The sequence below is a fragment of the Canis lupus genome, chromosome 18 (assembly GCF_048164855.1).
Source record: "Canis lupus baileyi chromosome 18, mCanLup2.hap1, whole genome shotgun sequence".
Classification (NCBI taxonomy): Eukaryota; Metazoa; Chordata; class Mammalia; order Carnivora; family Canidae; genus Canis; species Canis lupus.
The window spans coordinates 57362405-57384061 of NC_132855.1; the positions used below are offsets into that span (position 1 = coordinate 57362405).

Here is a 21657-nt window from a genome sequence, read left to right on the forward strand (position 1 = left end):
TTTTATTAGCATGATTAACTCTGAAAGAGCTGGCCTTTTTGGGAAGCCAGCTGAAAATAGAACTCTTTGCATAGGCACACAAATATATAGAACAGGCATTATATATGGTGTGTATATATCTACATGCATTTTTCCTTTGATCAACATAACCTTTAATTAACTAGAATGAAGTCTTCCACAAAATGAAAATAGGTCTTGAAAAAAGTGGCAGCAATAAAACAATACCTTGCAGCTTTCTACTTTGAGTCCCAGTGGATTAGTGATTTTACTTTACATTTGAAATGACAGTATAGTGATGATTATTGTTCCTTTGGGACAGATAAGAAATGGTGCCCAATTTTATTAGTCATTAGTATTCTGTGCTATAAGCAGTATGGGAAGCTCTGGAACTAGAAGAATATGGCCTAAATATATATATTTTTTAAACAAGTAAATTATCTTTCAGTATTAGTAAGAATGTCGTGTGTCTGCCTTAGAAAAATAAAACCTTCAAACGTAATTTAACTTGTCTGTCATTTTAAACATTTCAGAAGACATAGCCCCATGGTCCAGGCCCATTTTTCTTCGTCAGAAGATGGTTCATTGTTTCCTGGGTGAAAGTTTTGACATTTATATTATACTCTGAGTACTTGGAAACCAAGGAATGCCAGTTCTTCTGGAATTGAATAATGATATCTCCTTTACCAGTTGGGCATTTGCAATATTCTGTGTACAGTCTGAAATTGTGGGAAAACCCTCTTTGCTTACATATTTTTGTCATAATACTTTTTATTACTGTTCTTGTTACATTGCTCTTTATTGCCATCCATCTTCATAGTTTCTTCCATATGCATTCCAGTCTTTCTCATCCCCACATGTATTGCTGTAGGTCAAATGGTTAAGAAATCCAGTTTTGAAACTCCCTTTTGGTCTCTAAGTAAAACAGCCCACACCTCCAGCTATATCTTGGTAGAGAATTCTAATAATGAGGTGAGTGTTTGTGACCATACTGAAAATCCTTCCCTGACCATGTTGAGCTCCCTGACTGTTCACCTAGCTCCGTTCCCATCTCGTGACTCTAGCACACTACGGTAAGGGAGACTGAGCAGTCCTGTGGCCCAGTCCTCACACACCAGTCCAGTCTTGAGAGCTATGAAGTAATAAAGACTTTTACTTCCAGTTTTCTTAAAGAAGAGAAAAATCACTTTTTAAAATTCATTTCACAGCAAAACTTTATTTTTTTTAATTTTTTTTAAAGATTTATTTATTTATTCACTCAGAGAGAGCGAGAGAGAGGCAGAGACATGGGCAGAGGGAGAAGCAGGCTCCATGCAGGAAGCCCGACGTGGGACTCGATCCCAGGTCCCCAGGATCATACCCCGGGCTGCAGGCGCTAAACCGCTGCGCCACCAGGGCTGCCCTCACAGCAAAACTTTATTAAAGATCCTCTTTTTTTGTTTTCTTACTAACATAGTATTTATTTGTCTTCCTCTGTCAAACCCTGAGCCAACCACTTTCCCCGGGCTGCCTGGGGAGATTATAGGGCAGATGAGACATGAGAGGAAGACCTATGGAAAGTGGACATGGCTCTGTCACAAGGCGAAGAGGAAGAGAAAGGCCACCATCAGACAAAAGAGGCCCTTGGCCTCCAGGTGGGCAAGGCCCAGAATGGAGTAGGAGAACAGTTGCTTCTGAGAGGCTTTGCCAGCCTAACCAATGATGAGGCTCCCAAACACAGTCCCAATTCCAGCCCCAGAGCCAGCCACCCTTACCGTGGCAACCCCAGCCCCAGTGAACTTGGCTGCTGTGTCACTGTCCCTTGAAATGGCACTGGGATGGACATTGTGTGTAGGAATCAGTGAGATCAAGCGCTGCCAAGATGCTGAGGCTCTGATCTGTCATCTCGGGTGGTTTTAGCACTACTGCAGACAGTGATGGGCTCAGCAGCTGAGAGGTGCTCCTGACCAAGAAGGGGGTGGAGACTAACTTTGCACAGGCCTACATTTCAGGGGACAAGGGGCCCTGGCGGGAGAGCTGCTCCCTGTTCAGAGAAGACAGAGGGCCTGGGGGGATATGCGGAAAGAGCAAAAGGAAGCTGTAAAGATCTGTTTTTTTTCAAGAGTTTTCCGGCAGCAACTTATCCCTCTCTTAGAAATCAGTATTTCTTAATAACATTGCCACCGAATTAATCTTGTGTTAAGCATTTGCCACGTGTCGGACCCCATGCTAACCACCTTCAAAGCACAAGTTTTACTTTGCACAAACAACCCCATGTGATGTGCCCTGTTGATATCTTTGTTGTTTTGGAGGGGGAAATTGAGGTTCAGAGACTTTAAGTAGCATGCCCCTCATTACATGGTGAGGAAGTCATTGAGTCGTGCTTCAAAGCCAGGCATCAGAGGCCAGAGCTTGCTGTCATGACAGTCAGATGCATTTAAATCAGTAAAAATGTGTGTCATGCTGTCTGTGTCCACACACTGAGGATAAAAAGAGAGACAGCCATGCTCAACTCAGTGTCGGTAGCCCCTAAAAACGAAGGGTTACTAAAAGGGGTAGGTTGGGGATCCCTGGGTGGCTCAGTGGTTTAGTGCCTGCCTTTGGCCCAGGGCGGGGTCCTGGAGTCCTGGGGTCAAGTCCCACATCGGGCTCCCTGCTGGAGCCTGCTTCTCCCTCTACCTGTGTCTCTGCATCTCTCTCTCTGTCTCTCATGAATAAATAAATGAAATCTTAAAAATAACTAACTAACTAACTAACTAAATAAATAAATAGAACGGGGGTTGTGTTAGAAGAAGGGAGAAGTAGGATAGGAAAGCACAGAGAGGGTCTCAGAGAAGGCTTTAGCGAAAAGATGATTTTTGAGGAAAGTTTCAGTGGGTGTGACCAGATTGTGTAGGGTTGTTCAAGGCCATAAAGCAAAGGTAAAGGGTTTTCACAGGGTGACCTCTGCACCACCATCATCTCATCCCCTAGGAGGTTGTTAGAAATGCAAACTCTGTCCTGCCCAGACCTATGGGATCAGAAACACTAAAGGTCAGGCCCAGCAGTTTGCATTTTTGCAGATCCTTACAGATGATCCTGATTTGCGTTCTATTTTGAGAACCACCATAAATGCTCAGAAGGTGAGAAACGCATGGCTTATTTCAAGAGTTTGAATATTATTTTCACTTCTCTCTTGCAACCAGAAGGAATAGAATTGTGTCTTTTTCACACCCAACCTTGCCTCTCTCTGGCCCAATAGTATTTGGGCAACCCGGGTAGCTCAGCGGTTTAGCGCCGCCTTTGGCCCAGGATGTGATCCTGGAGACCCAGGATCCCGCGTTGGGCTGCCTGCATGGAGCCTGCTTCTCCCTCTGCCTGTGTCTCTGCCACTTTCTCTCTCTCTCTCTCTCTCTCTCTCTCTCTCATAAATAAATAAATAAAATCTTTAAAAAAATAATAAAGGATGCCACAAATGGCTCGGTCAGTCACACACAATGTATTCATTTAATAAAGATTTATTAAGCACCAACTTTGTGTGTTTACTGCTTGAGGAAATTTATTCTAAGCACTAGTCTGGAATTGGCTGCATCAGAATCAGAACCTAGGGAATCTTAAGAACAGACCATATTTCTGGGTCCCATACCTGGTCATTCACACGCTATAGGTTAAAGCCTGGGACCTGGCAAGCTAGAGTTTGAAAGCCCCCAGGGCAGTTCTGATGTTCCCTTAGGGCTGAATGATAGATAAAGAGATGGTCTTTACCTAGAGTAGTTAGTCTTCTTACTTATCTTTTGTCATAGTCTTTGCTTCTGTTTTTCATTATCTTTGTTCTCTTTCAGAGAAGCAAACTGGCAAGGGGCACCGGTGGCACAGGCAGTTAAAAGTCTGACTCTCGTTTTCAGCTGAGGTCATGATCTCAGATCCCAAGACTGCCTCCAGCATCCAGCTCTGTGCTCATTGGAGGGTCTGTCTGTCCCAGGCCTTCTGCTCCTTCCCTGCCTCAAGCTAGAGCAAGGTGCTCTTTTGCTTGCTGTCTCAAATAAATAAATAAATGAAATCTTTTTTTTTTTTTTTTTTAAAGCAAACCAGAAGTGAAAAAGGGAGATGATGGCTTATTTTAATGCTCAAAGAAGAAGAAGGCACTTTAACATAGATTGTTTTATTTGACTTTTATAGTTCTGTGGGGTAAATACTATTATTCATTCTCATTTTCTTTTTCCATAAAACATTGGAGGTTATAAAATCTTACATGAGGTCACACATCTAGTTAGTGCTACAGTATGGTCGAAAACCTGCAGCTGTGTAACTCAGGAGCCCACATTTTTTCCCCTAATTTATCCCAGTGTACTGTAGAAATAGAAACCTGTTGTTTTAAAAATGTGCTGTGCTTAATAACCACATATGTGTTCAGTTTTAAGAACAAAGAAAACTTTGATTTTATTTTTTCCCTGTACTCTGTGGATCAGTGCCTTTCCATGTAAAGAAGCCTTAGGCTTTTTTTTTTTTTTTTAATTCATTGCGTATAGTTTTAAGTAGTGATTTCATTTTTTGAGTTGAGACTGTTAATCTTAAGGAAGATGCATGAGTATATTGTACAACTGTATTTTTTAGCACTATACATTATATATCTCTTAAGCTTCTGAAAATAGCTATTAACGTTTAGCAGGCATGTTACTCTGTACCAGGATCTCATGTCTGGCTTTCTTATTTCCTTCAAGTACATTGACTATTATTTTTCTCTCTTGCTGTTTTTTGAGGCCATATATTTAGATTTCACATAGGACATTAAAGTTTGGAGGCTGGTGGTTAATTTATTTGTGGGTGTCGTGTGTCTATAAAATGGAAAATAAAAATAGGGTCTCGATAATAAATTGGTCATTAAGAGCAGGCAATTGCTTTACCCGTTTGATGCCACGCTTATAGAATTTCTAACTTGCAACAAACCTTGAAGTTGCTTTTTTTTTTTTAAGATTTTATTTATTTACTTATGAAAGAAACAGAGAGGCAGAGACACAGGCAGAGGGAGAAGCAGACTCCCTGTGGGGAGGCCGAATGGGGACTCAGTCCCAGGATCCTGGGATCATGACCTGAGCCAAAGGCAGATGCTCAACCACTGAGCCACCCAGTCATTCCCCTTGAGCTTCCTTTTGAAAAGTATTGTTACTGCTAATTAGTATCAACATTCACCTTTTATAAATGTATGCAAGGGTGAAATTACACCACACACACCTTAAAGAGGCTATTGTGAACTATATTTACATAGGGATATATATACACTTACTTAGCCTGTGGAAAGTTTCATACTCAAACTCTTCTGTGTCTTTGGGGCACCCTTCACCTTAGCCCCTCAGGCAAAGTGATGATCATCCCTCAGGTCTTCTCTGTAGAATTTGATTTGTCTGACCGTTTCTATGCTGAATCAATGAATAGGCTGAATTATTTCCTATAGTGATTTATCCAAGTGTGTGTCTTCTCTACTAAGGGGAGCTCCTTCATAGGACGGTCTCTAGGAGCTCTGGCACAGTCTAAAATGTTGCACATCCTCTAAATGCTTGATTTTGGCTTAATAAAGAAAGTTTTTTCTTTGCCGTTGCAGTGGAAAATGTACTAGAGCAATTGATTTTGCATTACTAGTTGTGAGATACATACTATGACTCTATTTTTAGGAAAACTGAGGCCCAGTGTAGCTAAAAAGGTTGCTAACGTCATATAGAAGGTTCCCTAAATTTAGTCTGACACTATGTTCATTTGTCTTTCAATCCTATATACTTTTCAATAAACCAGCATTTGCCAAACTCTGTTGCACAAGGCACTAGGGCCCCAGGAAATGTAACTGCAGTTATGGCCAGTAAGGGAAAAAGATAGCATTTGGTGGGAGGGGGGAAATAAAACCCTTGGTTAAGTAAAATTTAATAGGGTTTTTCTTTTTACTGCAGGATTTTTCTGAACTGTAATGTGCTGAAGTGCAGAGTGCCAGAAAGATTGATACAGCATGCAGTATTTTCCAAAGTTAGGTGTCAACCCACTTTTTAAATTTACTCTTCTCTTAGGGAGACTTCTTTTTTTTTTTTTAAAAAAAAAAGATGCAATTTAGAGAAGCTGTACTAAATGAATTCTGTATGATGTTGATTCAAGTTCTTTATACCAAAGTCATCTTGACTTTGTGTGTGAACAAAATAAAGATATTGGTTGTGGACTCTTTTCCTGCGTTTGTCTCTCTGATTCACTCTATGAGTTTTGACAAATTCCAAAAGTGCAGGAAATTGTTTCCATTTATTCATTGATAAAGAGGATATCTGGGGAGACACATGGTCAAATACTCAACCTTGGAATTCCCGATTTTGAGCTGTAGTCCATTGTTTCACTAATTGGTCCTAGTCAAGATGTGTATGTCAGATAATGTTGTAACAAATAACAATGGACAATACAATACCCATTCACTTATATTACTCAATTTATATTTTATTGCCTGAAGTCCAGTTGGCTTGGTGATTGTTTTTTATATGGAGACTTAGTTATCCAGCGGGGTCCAAGGAACATTGCAGGGACCAGTCTTCTGTTATAATTTATTTGTTAGTTAATAAAGGGAAAGAAACGGAATTCTTTTCTGCTGTTAAGTACTAACATAGTAGGATCTGTTTTCAGAGAATTTAACTTGATCAATTTCAGATCCTAGGCTTCATATGAATTGAAGTTTAATTACAAGAGGGTAGTTAGAGGAAGTTGTAATTTCAGAAGGACACCTCTGAAAGCAAATAGACTGGATTTAGAGAGAGAATCCACAGTACTAGTTGTAAACAGAAAGAACCCATTAGTGTCCAGGATAATCAGTAGAAGGGAGTATTACTGCCATCACAACGTGGAATTCGTGATGGTGGAAGGGACAATTGAGTTTTTATAGTTTCCTCAAGAGACTAAGTAGCTTAATTTGGTTAAATGTAGTCTGGAAAAGAACATCCATACAAAATAAACACAGTGAATTTGAGAATGAGAATACCAGGCCTATTTTAATTTTAAAAGGAAGGGGGATTAGCATGGTAGGAGCCTAACACCTGATGGGAGACTCCACCATTTTCTAGCTTGATGACTTTGGATAGCTCTCTCTACATTTACTTAAAATGAAGTTGACTATGACTATAGTTCTATGATTCTAAGCTAGGAATGTAGAAGAAAGTAAAAGTAAACATGTCTTTGCAACTGATTTTTTAGTTGATGTATTAGAATTATCATAGAAGGACTAATTTTTTTTCTTTCAGTAAATATTACAGATTTGATCATCTAGTTGAATTTATCTGTAAAAATGCTTTAAATTTTTTTGATATAAAAAATGCCACCAGTGCTCCAAATAGTCCCCCCTCCCCTTGGGCTTGAGTTTTGGGTTTTTATTTTATTTTTAATTTAAATTCAATTTAGTTAACACATAGTGTAGTATTAGTTTCAGGGGTAGAATTTTGTGATTCATTAGTTTTCTATAATACCCAGTGCTCATTCCATCAAATGCCCTCTTTAATGCCCATCACCCAGTTACCCTGTCACCCCACCCCTTCCCTCCAGCAGCCCTCAGTTTGCTTCCTATAGTTAAGAGTCTTGTGGTTTGCCTCCCTCTGTTTTTATCTTACTTTATTTTTCCTTCTCTTCCGAACAGTGGTTTTTTTTTTTAAATCTTCTTTGGAATTACCTTAGAGCAAATTTAGGGACCCAAAAATTAAGTATAATTGCTTTATATATTACTCTATATTTATATATATACTTAAATGTATTTTATGTGTATGTATATACACACATATACTTTTGTAAAATCAAATTATTACCTAATTTGTTTACTTCTTCATTCATTAGACTGAGGTTTAAATGATGTTAAATGGTCCAAGAAAATCTTTAATAATCAAAGATATATCACTGTTTCATTTTTTAAAGGCAGTTTCTGAAGTAGAATATTTTTAACAGTGGCAGCAGCTCTGAGGCACATATCTTAACATCCGTTGGCAAGTATTTTGGAAAGACTCTTATTGGGATGCTGACCTTATCATCTATTTATTAAAAAGAGCAATTATAGCATATTCTTACCTGGTTGGAGGGAAAAAAACAGAAAGGACCAGATAAGAAGACAATTTGAGAATACAAATGTGGAGATGTATGTCAATGAAAATAAACAGCATCTAAACCTGCATGTGATATTCCACGAAAGGGTTAAAAACACCTAGAAAGTCATAATTTTCCAAATTGAATTTTTCTGAGTAATTAAAATGTATCCCTAGACTTTAGAAGTCTTTCATTATTTGAATAGCTCTTAAACACCCTCAAAAAGATCAGTGCAGAATATAATAGGATTGCATAATTCACAGTCTGTGACAGGATAATCTGAATTGGAGATAGGTTAAAGCATACTACCTAAAAATTTTTAATGAACTTGAACATTAACACAATTAAACAAGATAAACCAGATCAAAAGCTAACAATCAAATTTTTAGGTACCATTGAAGAACTTGTTTCCACCAGGGCTTTGCTATGCCAATTACACATGTGATTTATTTGTGTATTATATTTTCTACTAGATAGCACTTAGCTAGAAGCTCCGCTGCATTTATAGGACTTTAGAAATGATGAAAGCTTTTTTAAAAATAAACGTGTAGTATTCACCTGGCCTTTCTGCTAATGTGTGAATGGACTTCCCTCCCAACTAGTTTGAATTATCATTTGTATGACCACCATGTGTATGTATGCATGCAGATTTGTGTGTGTGAAAAATTATACATGTGTATACCTTTTTATTAGTTCCATTTGCCTTAATATAATTCAATTATTATGATGAACAAATGTAGTTAAACTATTTCCAGCATGGTACCTTCCTTCTGCTTTATTAAGAATTTACAAATGGGGGGATCCCTGGGTGGCGCAGCGGTTTAGCGCCTGCCTTTGGCCCAGGGCGTGATCCTGGAGACCCGGGATCGAATCCCACATTGGGCTCCCGGTGCATGGAGCCTGCTTCTCCCTCTGCCTGTGTCTCTGCCTCTCTCTCTCTCTCTGTGACTATCATAAATAAATAGATAGATAGATAGATAGATAGATAGATAGAATTTACAAATGGGGCAGCCCTGGTGGCTCAGCGGTTTAGCGCTGCCTTCAACCCAGGGCCTGATCCTGGAGACCCGGGATCGAGTCCTGAATTGGGCCTCCTGCATGGAGCCTGCTTCTCCCTCTGCCTGTGTCTCTGCCTCTCTCTCTCTCTCTCTCCCCTAAAAAAAAAAGTCTTAAAAAAAAAAAAAGAATTTACAAATGTAGTTTTATCAGTTACAAATGCCTACTGCAGGGCAGCCCTGGTGCCTCAGTGGTTTAGCCCAGGGCGTGATCCTGGAGATCCGGGATCCAGTCCCACGTGGGGCTCCCTGCGTGGACCCTGCTTCTCCCTCTGCCTGTGTCTCTGCCTCTCTCTCTGTGTCTCTCATGAATAAATAAATAAAATCTTTAAAAGCAAAAACAAAACAAATGCTTACTGCAGTGGTGATAGACACACACATGGGTATGTTTGTATTTATATTTATACACATGTACAAGCTCCTAGGTCAACATTGGACATAGCTTTTTATTGACTAATGAGTGTACAGATCAACACTCCCCCAAAGACATAGGAGTCACATAAAAAAAGATTAAGTTTGAAATAAATTTAATAGTATATTTTATTTCATCCACTACATCCAAAATACCATTTTGTTCATCTTAAAAAATAAAACTGCCAGTTATTTTACCAGCAAAAAACGGGTGTATTTGGGAATAGCAGAGAGTTGCAGTCAGGGACAAGCAAGCTGTGACAAACCATAGGCAATTCTAGACAAAAAAGGAGAAGTATACTCTTTTGTAGAGAAAATAGGGTAGGAGACGGGCTTCGGTAAGGCTGTTATAAACAAAAAGCTTATTGAAGTAAACTGGGAGTTCCAAGTATAGTTGTTTGTTGGCTGAGTTGTGATTGTCTCTCATTGGCTAGGTTGTTCCTAGGGAAGAGGAAAGCCTGTCTTCTTCCTGCTGAGAGAGTTAAGAAATTTCTTTGCCCAAGGTGCTTCTCTTCCTGTTGGGTCCCTGAGTAATAAATGCTAGGGCATGAGTGCACCCCCTGCTGGCCTCCATTCTAAATGAGATTTCCTTTTATTAATTTTACACAACTCCCAACTTGTAATTAATATAAAAATTGTAAGATATTTTACATTCTGATTTTTATACTTAATACTAGAAACCCAATGTGTATTTTATACTTAGAACACATCTCAGTTTGGCCACCTGGGAAGTGCTAACAACTGCCTGTGGCTTGTGGCTACTGTATTGGACAGCACGGGGTTGTCATCAATGTGTACATGCAGTGTGAGCAGCAAGGAGGTTGGTGACTTCAAGAATAATGACGTTAGGATGAAATCAGATCATTCAACAGTTTCTCCAGTAATCACTGCTACACACACACACACACACACACACACACACACACACACGGTAGGGAGGGAAAAAAAAAGCAAAGAAAAGACAGCTTTCTAATTATACGTGGACACAAAGACTGTATGCCAAGAGAGTTGCCTGAATTATTTCTTCTTGTTTGCTGACAGAAACAACATTTTTTCAAATTCAGAATAGGATAAGGACCACAGAAATTTCCAGTCCTTGCTGATTCCTTCTCTGATTGGGGAAAGAAAAGCCTGCAGGCTTCACACTTCTGGAGACCTGCAGAGATGGGAAGCCTACATTAACATTCCTATTGTGGGGGGCAGGGACCAGAGCTGCTCTGAGGGGAGGTGCCCTTACTTGAGTAGTTTGCTTCTCTGAAGAGATTGCAAATGGAAGTTTCTGCAACTACAGATGCTCAGGCCCGATTAATATGAATGTGAAGGGCGTGTCCTAGTCCCTAGAATGGGCTACATAAGCAGCAAATTTTCTTTCTTTCTTTCTTTCTTTCTTTCTTTCTTTCTTTCTTTCTTTCTTTCTTTCTTTCTTTCTTTCTTTCTTTCTTTCTTCCTTCCTTCCTTCCTTCCTTCCTTCCTTCCTTCCTTCCTTCCTTCCTTCCTTCCTTCCTTTCTCTATCTCTCTCTCTCTCTTTCTTAAAAATTTTATTTATTTATTCATGAGAGACACAGAGAGAGGGAGAGGTAGAGACACAGGCAGAGGGAGAAGCAGGCTCCCTGCAGGGAGCCCCATGTGGGACTGGATCCCGCAACTCTAGGATCACAACCTGAGCCAAAGGCAGATGCTTTAACCGCTGAGCCACCCAGGCATCCCATCAGCTAATTTATTTCTCACCTTGTGGAGACTGGCAGTCCAAGGTCACCATGGTGCCAGTCTCCTCAGGTTCTGGTGAGTTCCCTGTTCTTCACCTACGGATGGCCACCTTCTTGCCATCAAAGGGTAGAGAGAGGAAGCACTGATGTCTGTCTCTCTTCATAAAAGAGCCCTAAGTCCCTCAGGAGACTCCACCTCCATGACCTTATCTAAACTAATTACCACCCAAGGATCCCCACCTCCAAATACCAGTACACTGGAGGTTAGAGCTTCAACCTATGAATTCTCAGGGACACAAACGCCAAGTCCATCACTGCTTTCCTAGCTCAAGTGTGTTCTTACACTATTTTGTGGGTACATACTCACTGGCCTCCTTCTACCTGTTTCTTTTTTAAACCAACATAAAATTGAAGCCAAGAGACTCATTTAGCATATAATGAATTATCAGGTGCTTTGAAGGATTTACGTTGAAGCTTTTACTGATCAAATGATAACTTACACCACTGTTTAGTTAATAAAATGACCCCCCAAAAACTCCATTGTTAAAAGGAAACAAAATAAAGTTGACCGTGAAATACCAATTAATTTGATTAACAGCCTTCTATTTTAAAGTACATTATAGAAATCTGTTCATTTTTTTCCCCCTCAACTCTGAAATGCTTATTCCTGAAAGCTAATGTTACCATTTTTATTTCTGGCAGGTATAAGGACTTGACATTTTGAAATTCTGAAATTCTGGCTATCTTAAGGGACAGTGGATAATTACTTAGATAATGGAATAATATAAATGATACTTGAAATTTGCATGGTGCTTTATAGTTCATATTATTTATAAAGTGCTTTTTTGAAATACTCAAGATAGAACCTAATGAAAACCCTCAGACTCAGAGAAGTTTGGGGATAAGGCCACCCAGCTGTCGGCATGGTAAATCCTGCTTCTGACTTAGAGACCCCTTAGTTCTTCTGTCAGAATGCAGCAGAATCTTCTGATTTATAAGAATCACATGAAAAAGAACACAAAAAAGTAGAATATATGGTCAGTACAGGAAAAGGAGTTCTTCGTAAGTGACTTGGAAACTAAAACAAATGATGATTTTGAGGCTTGTATCATCACAAGCTCTAATTGAGTTGTTGAGGGAATCCCTGGGTGGCTCAGCGGTTTAGTGCCGCCTTCAGCCCAGGGCATGATCCTGGAGACACGGGATCGAGTCCCACGTCAGGCTCCCTGTGTGGAGCCTGCTTCTCCCTCTGCCTGTTTCTCTGCCTCTCCCTCTGTGTGTGTGTGTCTCATGAATAAATAAATAAAATCATTTAAAAAATAAATAAATAATTGAGTTGTTGATACTGAGTTTGGCAAAGAACAAATATTCTGGTTGGCTAGGTAGGGACATATTGACTGAAAGGATTAGGTAGCTTACTTGAGCCCTAATAAAAGATAACGAAAAAAGAGGACCTGACTTTAATTGACACTGTTTCATGGAAAAAGGCAACCAGTGTTTTTATTCATTTACTGATTGAATATTTATTGAGCATTTATTAACTTCTAGAGAACAAAGACAAGAAAGAAGCTTAAATTCTGGTGGGAGAGAAGTTTCTATTTCATTGCAGGCATCATGCTGGGTTTGATACTCTTTCAAAAGTCCGACGACAGCCTCTGCCATTATCATATTTCCAATTTAAAGATGAAGAAATTGAGTCTCAGGAGGTTGCCTAATATTACACAGCCAGTAAGCATCAGGAATGGTAACTAAACCTTGTTCTGTCTGACCCGTTTACCCCATAGTTCCACTACTATACCATCTCCCAATTCACCCTTTTTATGAGGATACTTTGCCAAATGTCAGCATTAGTAATATTAGAGCCCTTAGGTTTGCTCATCACTCACTTGCTTTTTTTCCAAGCAGTTATTTTGTAGTACAGGGCTTAGCTATGTCTTCAAAGGAAATTACATGTGATATGTTTAGTCTGAATTGGTAGCACAAATGACTACTTCCCCTCAGTAACAACAGGAAGACTCTTAATGGGCGCTTATCTTCAGAATGTGATTCTGATAAGCAATTGCCTCTTTAATAGTGTAGTCTGTGTAATAGCAAAGGACAACCAATTATAATCAGGCACTGTCTGCCAAGGTTGACTTTTGGCGGTGGTGCCAGAGAAACACATAGATTTTGTGAAGGGACAGAATTCGGAAGGTGACATCAAGGGAGAAAAAAAATAGATAAAAAGGAGGCAAGACAATTTCCCACATCCTGATCAGCTACAGTGAAACATCTTGCAAACTGATGATCAGCAGCAGCTTGTCGCTGTGCTCTGTCCTAGCAGGTTAGAGTTGGCACCTGCCAAGTGGTATCATCCTCTTGTTTCTTATCACACTAAGGTTTTGACTTTGTCCGGCCCCAGGGAAGGGGCCATAATCATGTTTAGTATGTGTTTGGCCAAATCCCAGACTAGTTGCTGGGAGGTGACATCTCTTCATTGCCTAGGTGAACTTAGCATTGTTTTTAAGATTTCCTGCGGTGGAGTCATCACTACCATCATTCATTTTCTGTTCCCTTTGCAGAGAGATGTGAAATCCTAGTGTCATGGTGGAGAATCTGTGGCTCTTATAGCCTCATGGCCTTGGTGCCACTGTCTACCTAGCTGTGAAACCTTGGGCGCGGGACTTATGTCTCTCTATTTTCTCATCTGTAAAATGGGGATAGCAATAGAACTCACTTCATAGAATCTGTGAGTGAAGCACTTAGGCCAGTACCTAGCCCATGGTAAATGCTACATGTATTAAGGACTGTTTTTTTTTTTTTTTTTTTTTGTATTAAGGACTGTTACTAGGATTGTTGTTTTTACTGATACAAACATCTTATCATGCTGTACTTAAATTGGTCACCATTGTTTTCTTAGCACCATATGGCAGGTGAATAGGAACATTTACTTTTAGATTCCTAGTACTTTGCCTATGAATGTTGACACATTTATATCAGCCATGGAAGACCTTGTGAATTTAATAAAACAATGCATGGAGGAGTAGTGAGGCACGGAGGATACAGTGTGTGGTATTTTAGTCAGTTGAGGACGCAGTAACGAAAATACCATAGACTGGGTAGCAGATAACAGCAATTTACTTCTCACAGTTCTGGAGACTAGAAGTCTGAGATCAAGGCACCAGCGGATCTGTGGCTGGTGAGGACCTGTTTCCTGTTTGCAGGTGCCCTCTCTCTTGCTGTATCTTCACATTGCCAAAAGAGATCATCTCTCTCATGACTCATGATGGCACTCATTCACTAGGGCTCTACCATCAAGACCTAGTAATTTCCTGAGGTCCCAACCTCTAAACAACATCACATTGGGTTGTCACCATGAGTTTTAGGGGGACATAGCATTCAGTCCCTGGCGCTTGGGAAGAAGAGCAGCAGAAAACACATAGGTGGCTCATATCTCAGGTAGGTATAGACCTTGGGAATAGGCTCATCACCTCTGCATCTGATCTTGCAGGTGCCTACCTGTGTCTTTCCTCTTGTTCACAGCCTTGAGTCAGTGTAGCTGCTGTGACTCATGTTGTATATGAGGGATTTCTCAGTGCTGAGACAATGGGGACATGGAAACCAGTTGGGACATAAATCGGTATTTGCAGATATGAAATGCTACTCTCAGACCTGTTGTTTACCTTCAACTATTTTTACTGTGCAGACAAAGAAGGCAACTGCTATTCATTTCTCTTTTTTTTTTTTCTTGGTTTTGCTTTGATGCTATTGCCACATGCTTTGTATTTTCTTTTGTATAAGTAGTCCTAAATCAGGTAACTGTGTCATGTTAGCCTTAAAATTAAACAATGTCAGGCTTAATTTTCTCAACAACAAAAAGCAAAGAAGAAGAAGAAAGAAAAAAGGAAAAGGCATCACCACCAGCATATCAAACATTTTACAGAATGAACAGCAGACAGGGATACATTAATAAGCACACTATTCGTAAAGTGGAATCCAGTGGGTGCCATGCCATACCCAGAGAACAACAGTGGTAGAAAATAAGCTGTGTCATTTTTTACTGACTTGTTCTTTCGGTGATTGAGGCATTTCATTGCACAACCAGGAAAATAATAGGTTGCTTTCACAATGGGAGAAATTTAACAAATGCTCAGTCGTTCACCTACATCATCACTGTCGTTGGCAAGAGCTTTACTATATGATATTGATGCCTTGCTTCTTTCTTATTGCCGTATTCTTTTCAGATTCAATCTGTCTGCAATGGGCCACTAAACATTTCAATTTGCTACCTGTAGAGCTGGATTGCAATGTTCAGGCTGAAATGAGAGAGAAATGGATTTAGTGAAACTCAAAGTAGAGAGTTTCATGGATTTTTGAAGAAGGAGGCACAAACTGAAATCCACAGATAAGATACACGTGATCACTTTTGAGTGGCTCAAAGAAGCACATGGTATTCAGTGATTCAAGGGTGTTTATAGGGAAAATAGACTCAACTGGATATTGATAAGACCCCCTGCAATTTGAGGAACACAGACTCTGCTGGCTTGGGCTCTGCTTGCCTATAGTCAGGGCCGTTATACTAGCCCTTGAATACTTCTAATGCTGTGCTCCTTTAGGTGTTCTTAGGAAACTCAGCTACTAAAGAAGAAGGTGGAAGTCCAAATTATTTTCTGGCCCAATCAAACTGAAAGGATTTTTATTCCAGAATTGGAGGAAAGGTTTTCTGTGCTTGGCAGGTTTAAAGGAAGATAACCTGAGGACAAGCTGACTGTGGAGGAGTGAAGAGCCAAGAGAATCACAGACAACTGGAACAAGAGCCTTGATTTTACTGTGCCTGCAGCCCTTGCCACCTTTGGGACTTACTGTATGAGAAAATAGACTGTCTTACTGGTGCTGCTGAAAGCATACTGGTGGATAGATCACCTCGAATGGTTGTATTCCATAGTCTATTGTACATTCATGTATATGGTATCACTTTAGAAAACCATCCTGTAAGTTAGCAAACACCATTGCCATCTTAACAGAGTGGAAACGAAGGATCTAGTTAGTGGTGAAGTGACTTGTCTAAGGATTAGAGTTCCTCATCTTTGGAATGGAACTCTCACTCTCTTTACCATTCATATCATATTTGCTGTCAGAATGTAAAAATACTACTGGACTACAAAGAATAGTACTGGATGTTAACTTCTACTCTGTCACTGTAGGAGTTATAGAGAAAGACATCCCGTGTCTGGGCCTCGGTTTTCTCTTCCTTGTCATGGAGTAGATTGTGTCTGTGGATCTCCAGTTTTTTTGGTATAAACCTGATTGCATTAATGTGTTTTCTCCATGTTTGTGTTGTCTTCTCTCAAAATCATCATAATATTCACAAAAGAGCAACAGTTTCTTGCCAGGTTGTGTAAATAGAGGAAAGCTAGAAGGCAGAGGATAGCAATTATGGATAACTTCACACTGAGCATTCTTGGCTTTGGAATGCCAAGCCAGGTGTTTGGGGACTTCAGGGGCCTAAATTGTCCTCCTGTTTCTTGCTGCCACCCCTGAATGCACCCAATTGGAAATGGTCTTTCTTCACCTGAGTGTAGATTACAAAAATGGATCTGGTCTGTGACTCCTTTCCCTGCTGACCCTAAAGTAGCCATGAAAATCTTTAATGTTTTCCAGTGATTGAGGGGGAGTGGGGTAAGTGGAGTGGTAAGATTGAGATTCAACAAATGAAAGAGATCCCAGGTTAAGGATTAAAAGGAAAAGTTAGACTTAAACATAAAGGCCCCCATAGTTTAGGTGCATTTGGGGACTTAATCTTTTCTTTGACCTATTCCTGCTCTTCTATATTTTTCTTTTAATTCCTATGTTGCTTCTTAGGGACTTTCTGACCTAATTAACTGTGATGAATTCAAAGATTCTTCTTACTTTTGCATCTTGTGTGTTGTTTTACCAGACATTGCTTGCTTGCCTGTCTTCTTTTCACTATTAGGGTCATTGGGGCAGGATGCAAAAGGGAGGGTCTTAGGGTGCCAGAGCCTTTAATTATTTTATTTGGGGCAGATTGGGTATTTGTGGTACAGACACATGACAGGTAACTTCTCATAGCAACTCTTAGTCTAGAAAGCATATTTCTTCATAGGACAGTTAATGTCAAATAGCCATATTATTTCTGTTGAAATTGGAAGCACCATTTCTAGGTGATGCACAGTCATTAAAGCATTTAGCTTTGCCTTGAGTTACATAGAAAGCATACCAAATCCCAATCAAGATTTTTTTTTCTTAAAAACATGGTAAGTTCTCAAAGACTATGTGTTAGAATACTACCTTGAGAGGTTTGTCCTAACATTGATAGTTATTAAATATCCCTTTCTACAAGCATTCCATTCATTCATTCATTCATTCATTCAGCAAATAGTTATTGAAATCTTCCTGTTGGCAGAGCACTACTAAGTGCTGGAGACAGAGCCATGAAAAACTTGGCACTGCACTCTACTCTCAATATGGCAGAAAGAAGGAATTGAACAAGTGGTTGCAAGGGCTTGTTAGAGAATTGGAACACCTGTGCATGGGAGCAGCTCTTGTGTGAACACAACCTATTTATAAACGTGGTCTTAGAGAATTTTGAGAGAAGAGAGCACATCTTTGGAAGGATCTGTGAGAGAAATCCTCCCTGATCACTGTAGAAGTATACAGTTTTGCACATCTGGCCTTGCCTGTTAGACTGGAAGACTTAAAATTATTTTTAATATAGATCTGATCTCCCGCTGTAAAATATTAAAATATCCCCTGATTGAAGCTTTCTCCTAGAATATTTCTGTGTAATTAGTTTTTGAAAAAATATTAGTTCTAGAAAATGTTATTTAAAAGTAGATTTCTTCATTTGCCAATATTTCACACAACCTCTGTGTTCCTTAGACTCAGATATAAATAAAGAAACAATAAATTATTTTTTAGTTCATTTTAAGTTGGGTGACTTGTTTTAGGCTTGATAGCAAATTATTCTATTTGATACTTTCCAGAGATTTAGATTTGGCTGTTAAAAAAAAGAAAGAAAGGAAGAAAGAAAAGAAAAGAAGAAAAGAAAAAAGGTGGAAAAAAAAACAAGAAAAAGAGGCCCAGACGAGATGAATTGTTAGAATTTCTGAAAGGTTCACTACTCTTTCTTACCCTTTCAGGTGGCTAATGCCAGAGAATGAAATCAGTAAAATTGCCCCTTTCTGTGTAACTCAAGGTCGATACTGGTAAAAGAACTGAAAATTAAGTGAGCTTTATAATTTTACAAGTGATAGGAATCATCTCCTTTTAAATTAGCACTATTCATTTAATAACTAAAGAGTTGTTGTATTTCTCTCATTCAGTTGTAGAAGTTTTCTCTCTTTTAGTCTGGTTCATTCATCAAGGCCCAAGAAGACTGTGAGTATTCTGTCCATGGGAACCCCCCCTTCTCCCCACACCATCTGGGAAGCTCTCCATGGTCTTCTCCCCATTCCCTTCTGTAGTTCTGTATGATTTTATTATAATATACCACTTATAAATCCATTTTTTTGTTATGTTAGGAGCTCCTTGTATCAGAACAGTGTTATTGTAAACCCAGGGCCCAACACAGGGCTTAGCATATACTGGGTGCTGATATATATGTGATGGTGGATGAAATGTGGCCCTCTGAGGAACAATATATGCATACATTCTTATACACATACAGCCAACAAATATATATCAAATGCTGTGTGTTCAGGGTTGCCCCTCAGTCTGTTAAAGGTGCTAAATATATAGGGTTTCTCCCCCACGTTTGGGAAGATTAAAATTTCAATGGAATCTACATGCATATTGGTAGACAAGATGCCTTAACTAATGGTGATATATATCAAAGATGTGCTTTGTTCAGATGCTATGGTTTAGAGGCTCAAGGATCCCACTTCAATAAGGAGAATCAGAAACTTTTTCATAGAAAAAATGGGATTTTTAGCTCAACCTTGAAAGAGTGGATAAGGTGTATGCCAAAAGACACCATAGATGATGGTTTTGTCCATTCGATTCCATCCAGATCTCAAAGACTGGCTTCACAACAATAAACAGATAATCCTGCTTATTGCACTAGTGTTCAAGAGTTTGGGCCCTGGAATTAGAGATTTTAATTCAAATTCTTGCTTGCCCACTTAACTGGCTCTGTGACTGTAGACTTTACACCTCTCTAAGCCTCAGTATTCTGAAATGTGAAATTAGAATAATAATAACTGATTCTTCGTAGGATTGTAGTGAGGATTTCATTTATTATTTATTTATTTATTTATTTATTTTTAGATTTTTAAAAATTTATTCATGAGAGACACACAGAGAGAGAGAGGCAGAGACAGAGAGAGACAGAGGGAGAGAGAGAGAGAGAGAGAGAGAGAGAGGCAGAGACACAGGCAGAGGGAGAAACAGGCTCCATGCAGGGAGCCCAACATGGGACTCGATCCCGGGTCTCCAAGATCATGCCCTGGGCTGAAGTTGGCGCTAAACCGCTGAGCCACCTGGGCTGCCCTGTAGTGAGGATTTAAATAAAACAGATGGCGACACCTAGTAAATATTCAGTGAACATTAGCCATAAAGGAATGATAATGATTCTTCAGGAAAGGGAATAGTGAGAATGTTTGTGTGAGAGCAGGTGTGTTCTAGGGACAGTGAGTGGACCAGTTTGTTCAGGGTAAGGACTCATTTTGGGGAAAATAGGACTGGATTTGTGGTGGGCCCTTAATATAAGACTAAAGAGTCATCCTTCAGTCAGTTTGGAGCCATTGAAGATTTTCTTGGCAAAATATGACAGATAGAGGAATTTTTCTGAAAAATAATGTGGTAGTAGGCATTCCAGGTATATTAAAAGGTAAAGAAACTGAAAGCAGGAAGACCTTGTAGGCTAAAAATAATTTATTTTCCAGGAAGCTGTGGATTTGAGTTGCTTGAACTTTGACTTCCATTCAGTTTACCATTAGCCCTCATCTAGTTAGTTATAATCTTAGCTGCAGTATGCTTTCAGACCTTTGTCCATCTGCTGTTACTCTTCGTTGTATGCACAGCTTGAGGCTGCATTGTAAAAACAGTTAAAAATTATTTTTAATAAGGTAGGCTAATAAGGTAGGTAAAACTATATATATAATATATGTATTATATATATTATATGTATATTACATATATGTATGTATATGGCATTTCTCTAAAGTGGATTTTGGTGATTTCTCATTAAATTGAATTGACAGAAATTTAGAAATAGTGCTATCCCTTTTCAAGAAATAAACATTTTTATATTTAATAAAATATGAGCCTGAGTGGCTCCATTGGCTAAGCATTCATCTGACTCTTGATTTTGGCTCAGTTCATGATCTCAGGGTCATGAGATGGAGCCTACTTCAGGGAGCTCCTCCCTCTCTCTCTCCCTCTCTCTCTCTGTCTGTCCCTCTACCCCCTGCTTGTGCATGCACTATTTCGAATGAATGAATGAATGAAGTCAGAGTTTTTAAAAAGTTTGAAATATCTTGTTTAGCATTTTGTTTTTCAACCCTGCCTAGCATGATAGAGACTAATCAAGAAATGATAGATGGATGAATGAGTTGATGGGTTCCGAAGCAATCCAAAATGAATGGCCTTTTCCCCACTGGATTATACTTGGTTATATATGGTTGTCTGATGTATCTCCCACCATTACCTCCACTGGACTGTGGCCTCTCAGGGCAAAGATTGTGCCTCTTTACTCAGTGTATCCTTAGTTCCTTGCTTAATGCCTAGAGTAGTCTTTCAGTATTTCTTGACTAAGTGAATCTATCCCTGAAATAAGGTTAAACAAGGGATTTTAAGAGAGTACATTACTGGTAAAGGACTGTTCTCAGCCTTGGGAGAGGCTAAGATCCCTTAGCTTTAGTTTCCTTATCTGTAAAAATGTGTATAGCACTATTTTCTACTAAATAATAGTTAAAACATAATAAAAAATATTTCTGAATTATAATTAAATCTGAGGGTTTTTATTTCATGAGTGTTGCCTGTGAAAATTCAAGGCACAACCACCAATAAGGAAACACCATTTTTGGGAACCTTGAAAATTAAAGTGAGTTAATTTACCAGCAAACTCAGTTTATTCAGGAATAGGAGAGGAATTACAATTAGAGATAAGCAAACTGTGACAGCCATAGACAAGTCTGGAGAACAAAGGAGAGGAGCTTACATAAAGGAAAGGGGACAGGTGGGAAGGGGTTGCCCTGACAAAGAGTCCACTGGAGGAGGCCAGGAATGGATGGCTTCTCATTGGCTGAATTGGAGGAAATCTTTCTTTCTCTTGCTGGGGTAGTAATGTAAGGTTTCTCTCATTGGAGAATGCAAGGGAAGTGTATGCCTATTGAAGCCTACAGTGAAATCAAGTGGTAGCGTGTGAGAGTGCCCCTCAAAGCTTCATTTCAAGTGAGGTTTCATTTTCACAACTTTCACAAGCAAACCAGTCAACCTTAGAATC

General features: G+C 39.4%; 1 protein-coding gene and 1 pseudogene across 7 annotated transcripts in view; one reads left to right on the forward strand and one right to left on the reverse strand.

Moving 5' to 3' along the window:
• EXOC4 (exocyst complex component 4) overlaps positions 1-21657 on the forward strand; it is a 746933-nt gene that overhangs the window by 399314 nt on the left and 325962 nt on the right. The window contains exon 11 of one of the 7 annotated variants that reach the window (XM_072784625.1): positions 15929-20027. The exons of 4 other annotated variants lie outside the window; for them this stretch is intronic. In XM_072784625.1, coding sequence (XP_072640726.1) covers positions 15929-15944 — 16 coding nt within the window. In that variant the 3' untranslated portion in view covers positions 15945-20027. Of the gene's footprint in view, positions 1-3797; positions 4007-5894; positions 6007-15928; positions 20028-21657 lie in introns of those variants that run through there. 2 more of the 7 variants (XM_072784622.1, XM_072784623.1) reach the window with 2 other exon arrangements.
• On the reverse strand, positions 1572-1983 carry LOC140609299 (ATP synthase F(0) complex subunit C2, mitochondrial pseudogene; annotated as a pseudogene).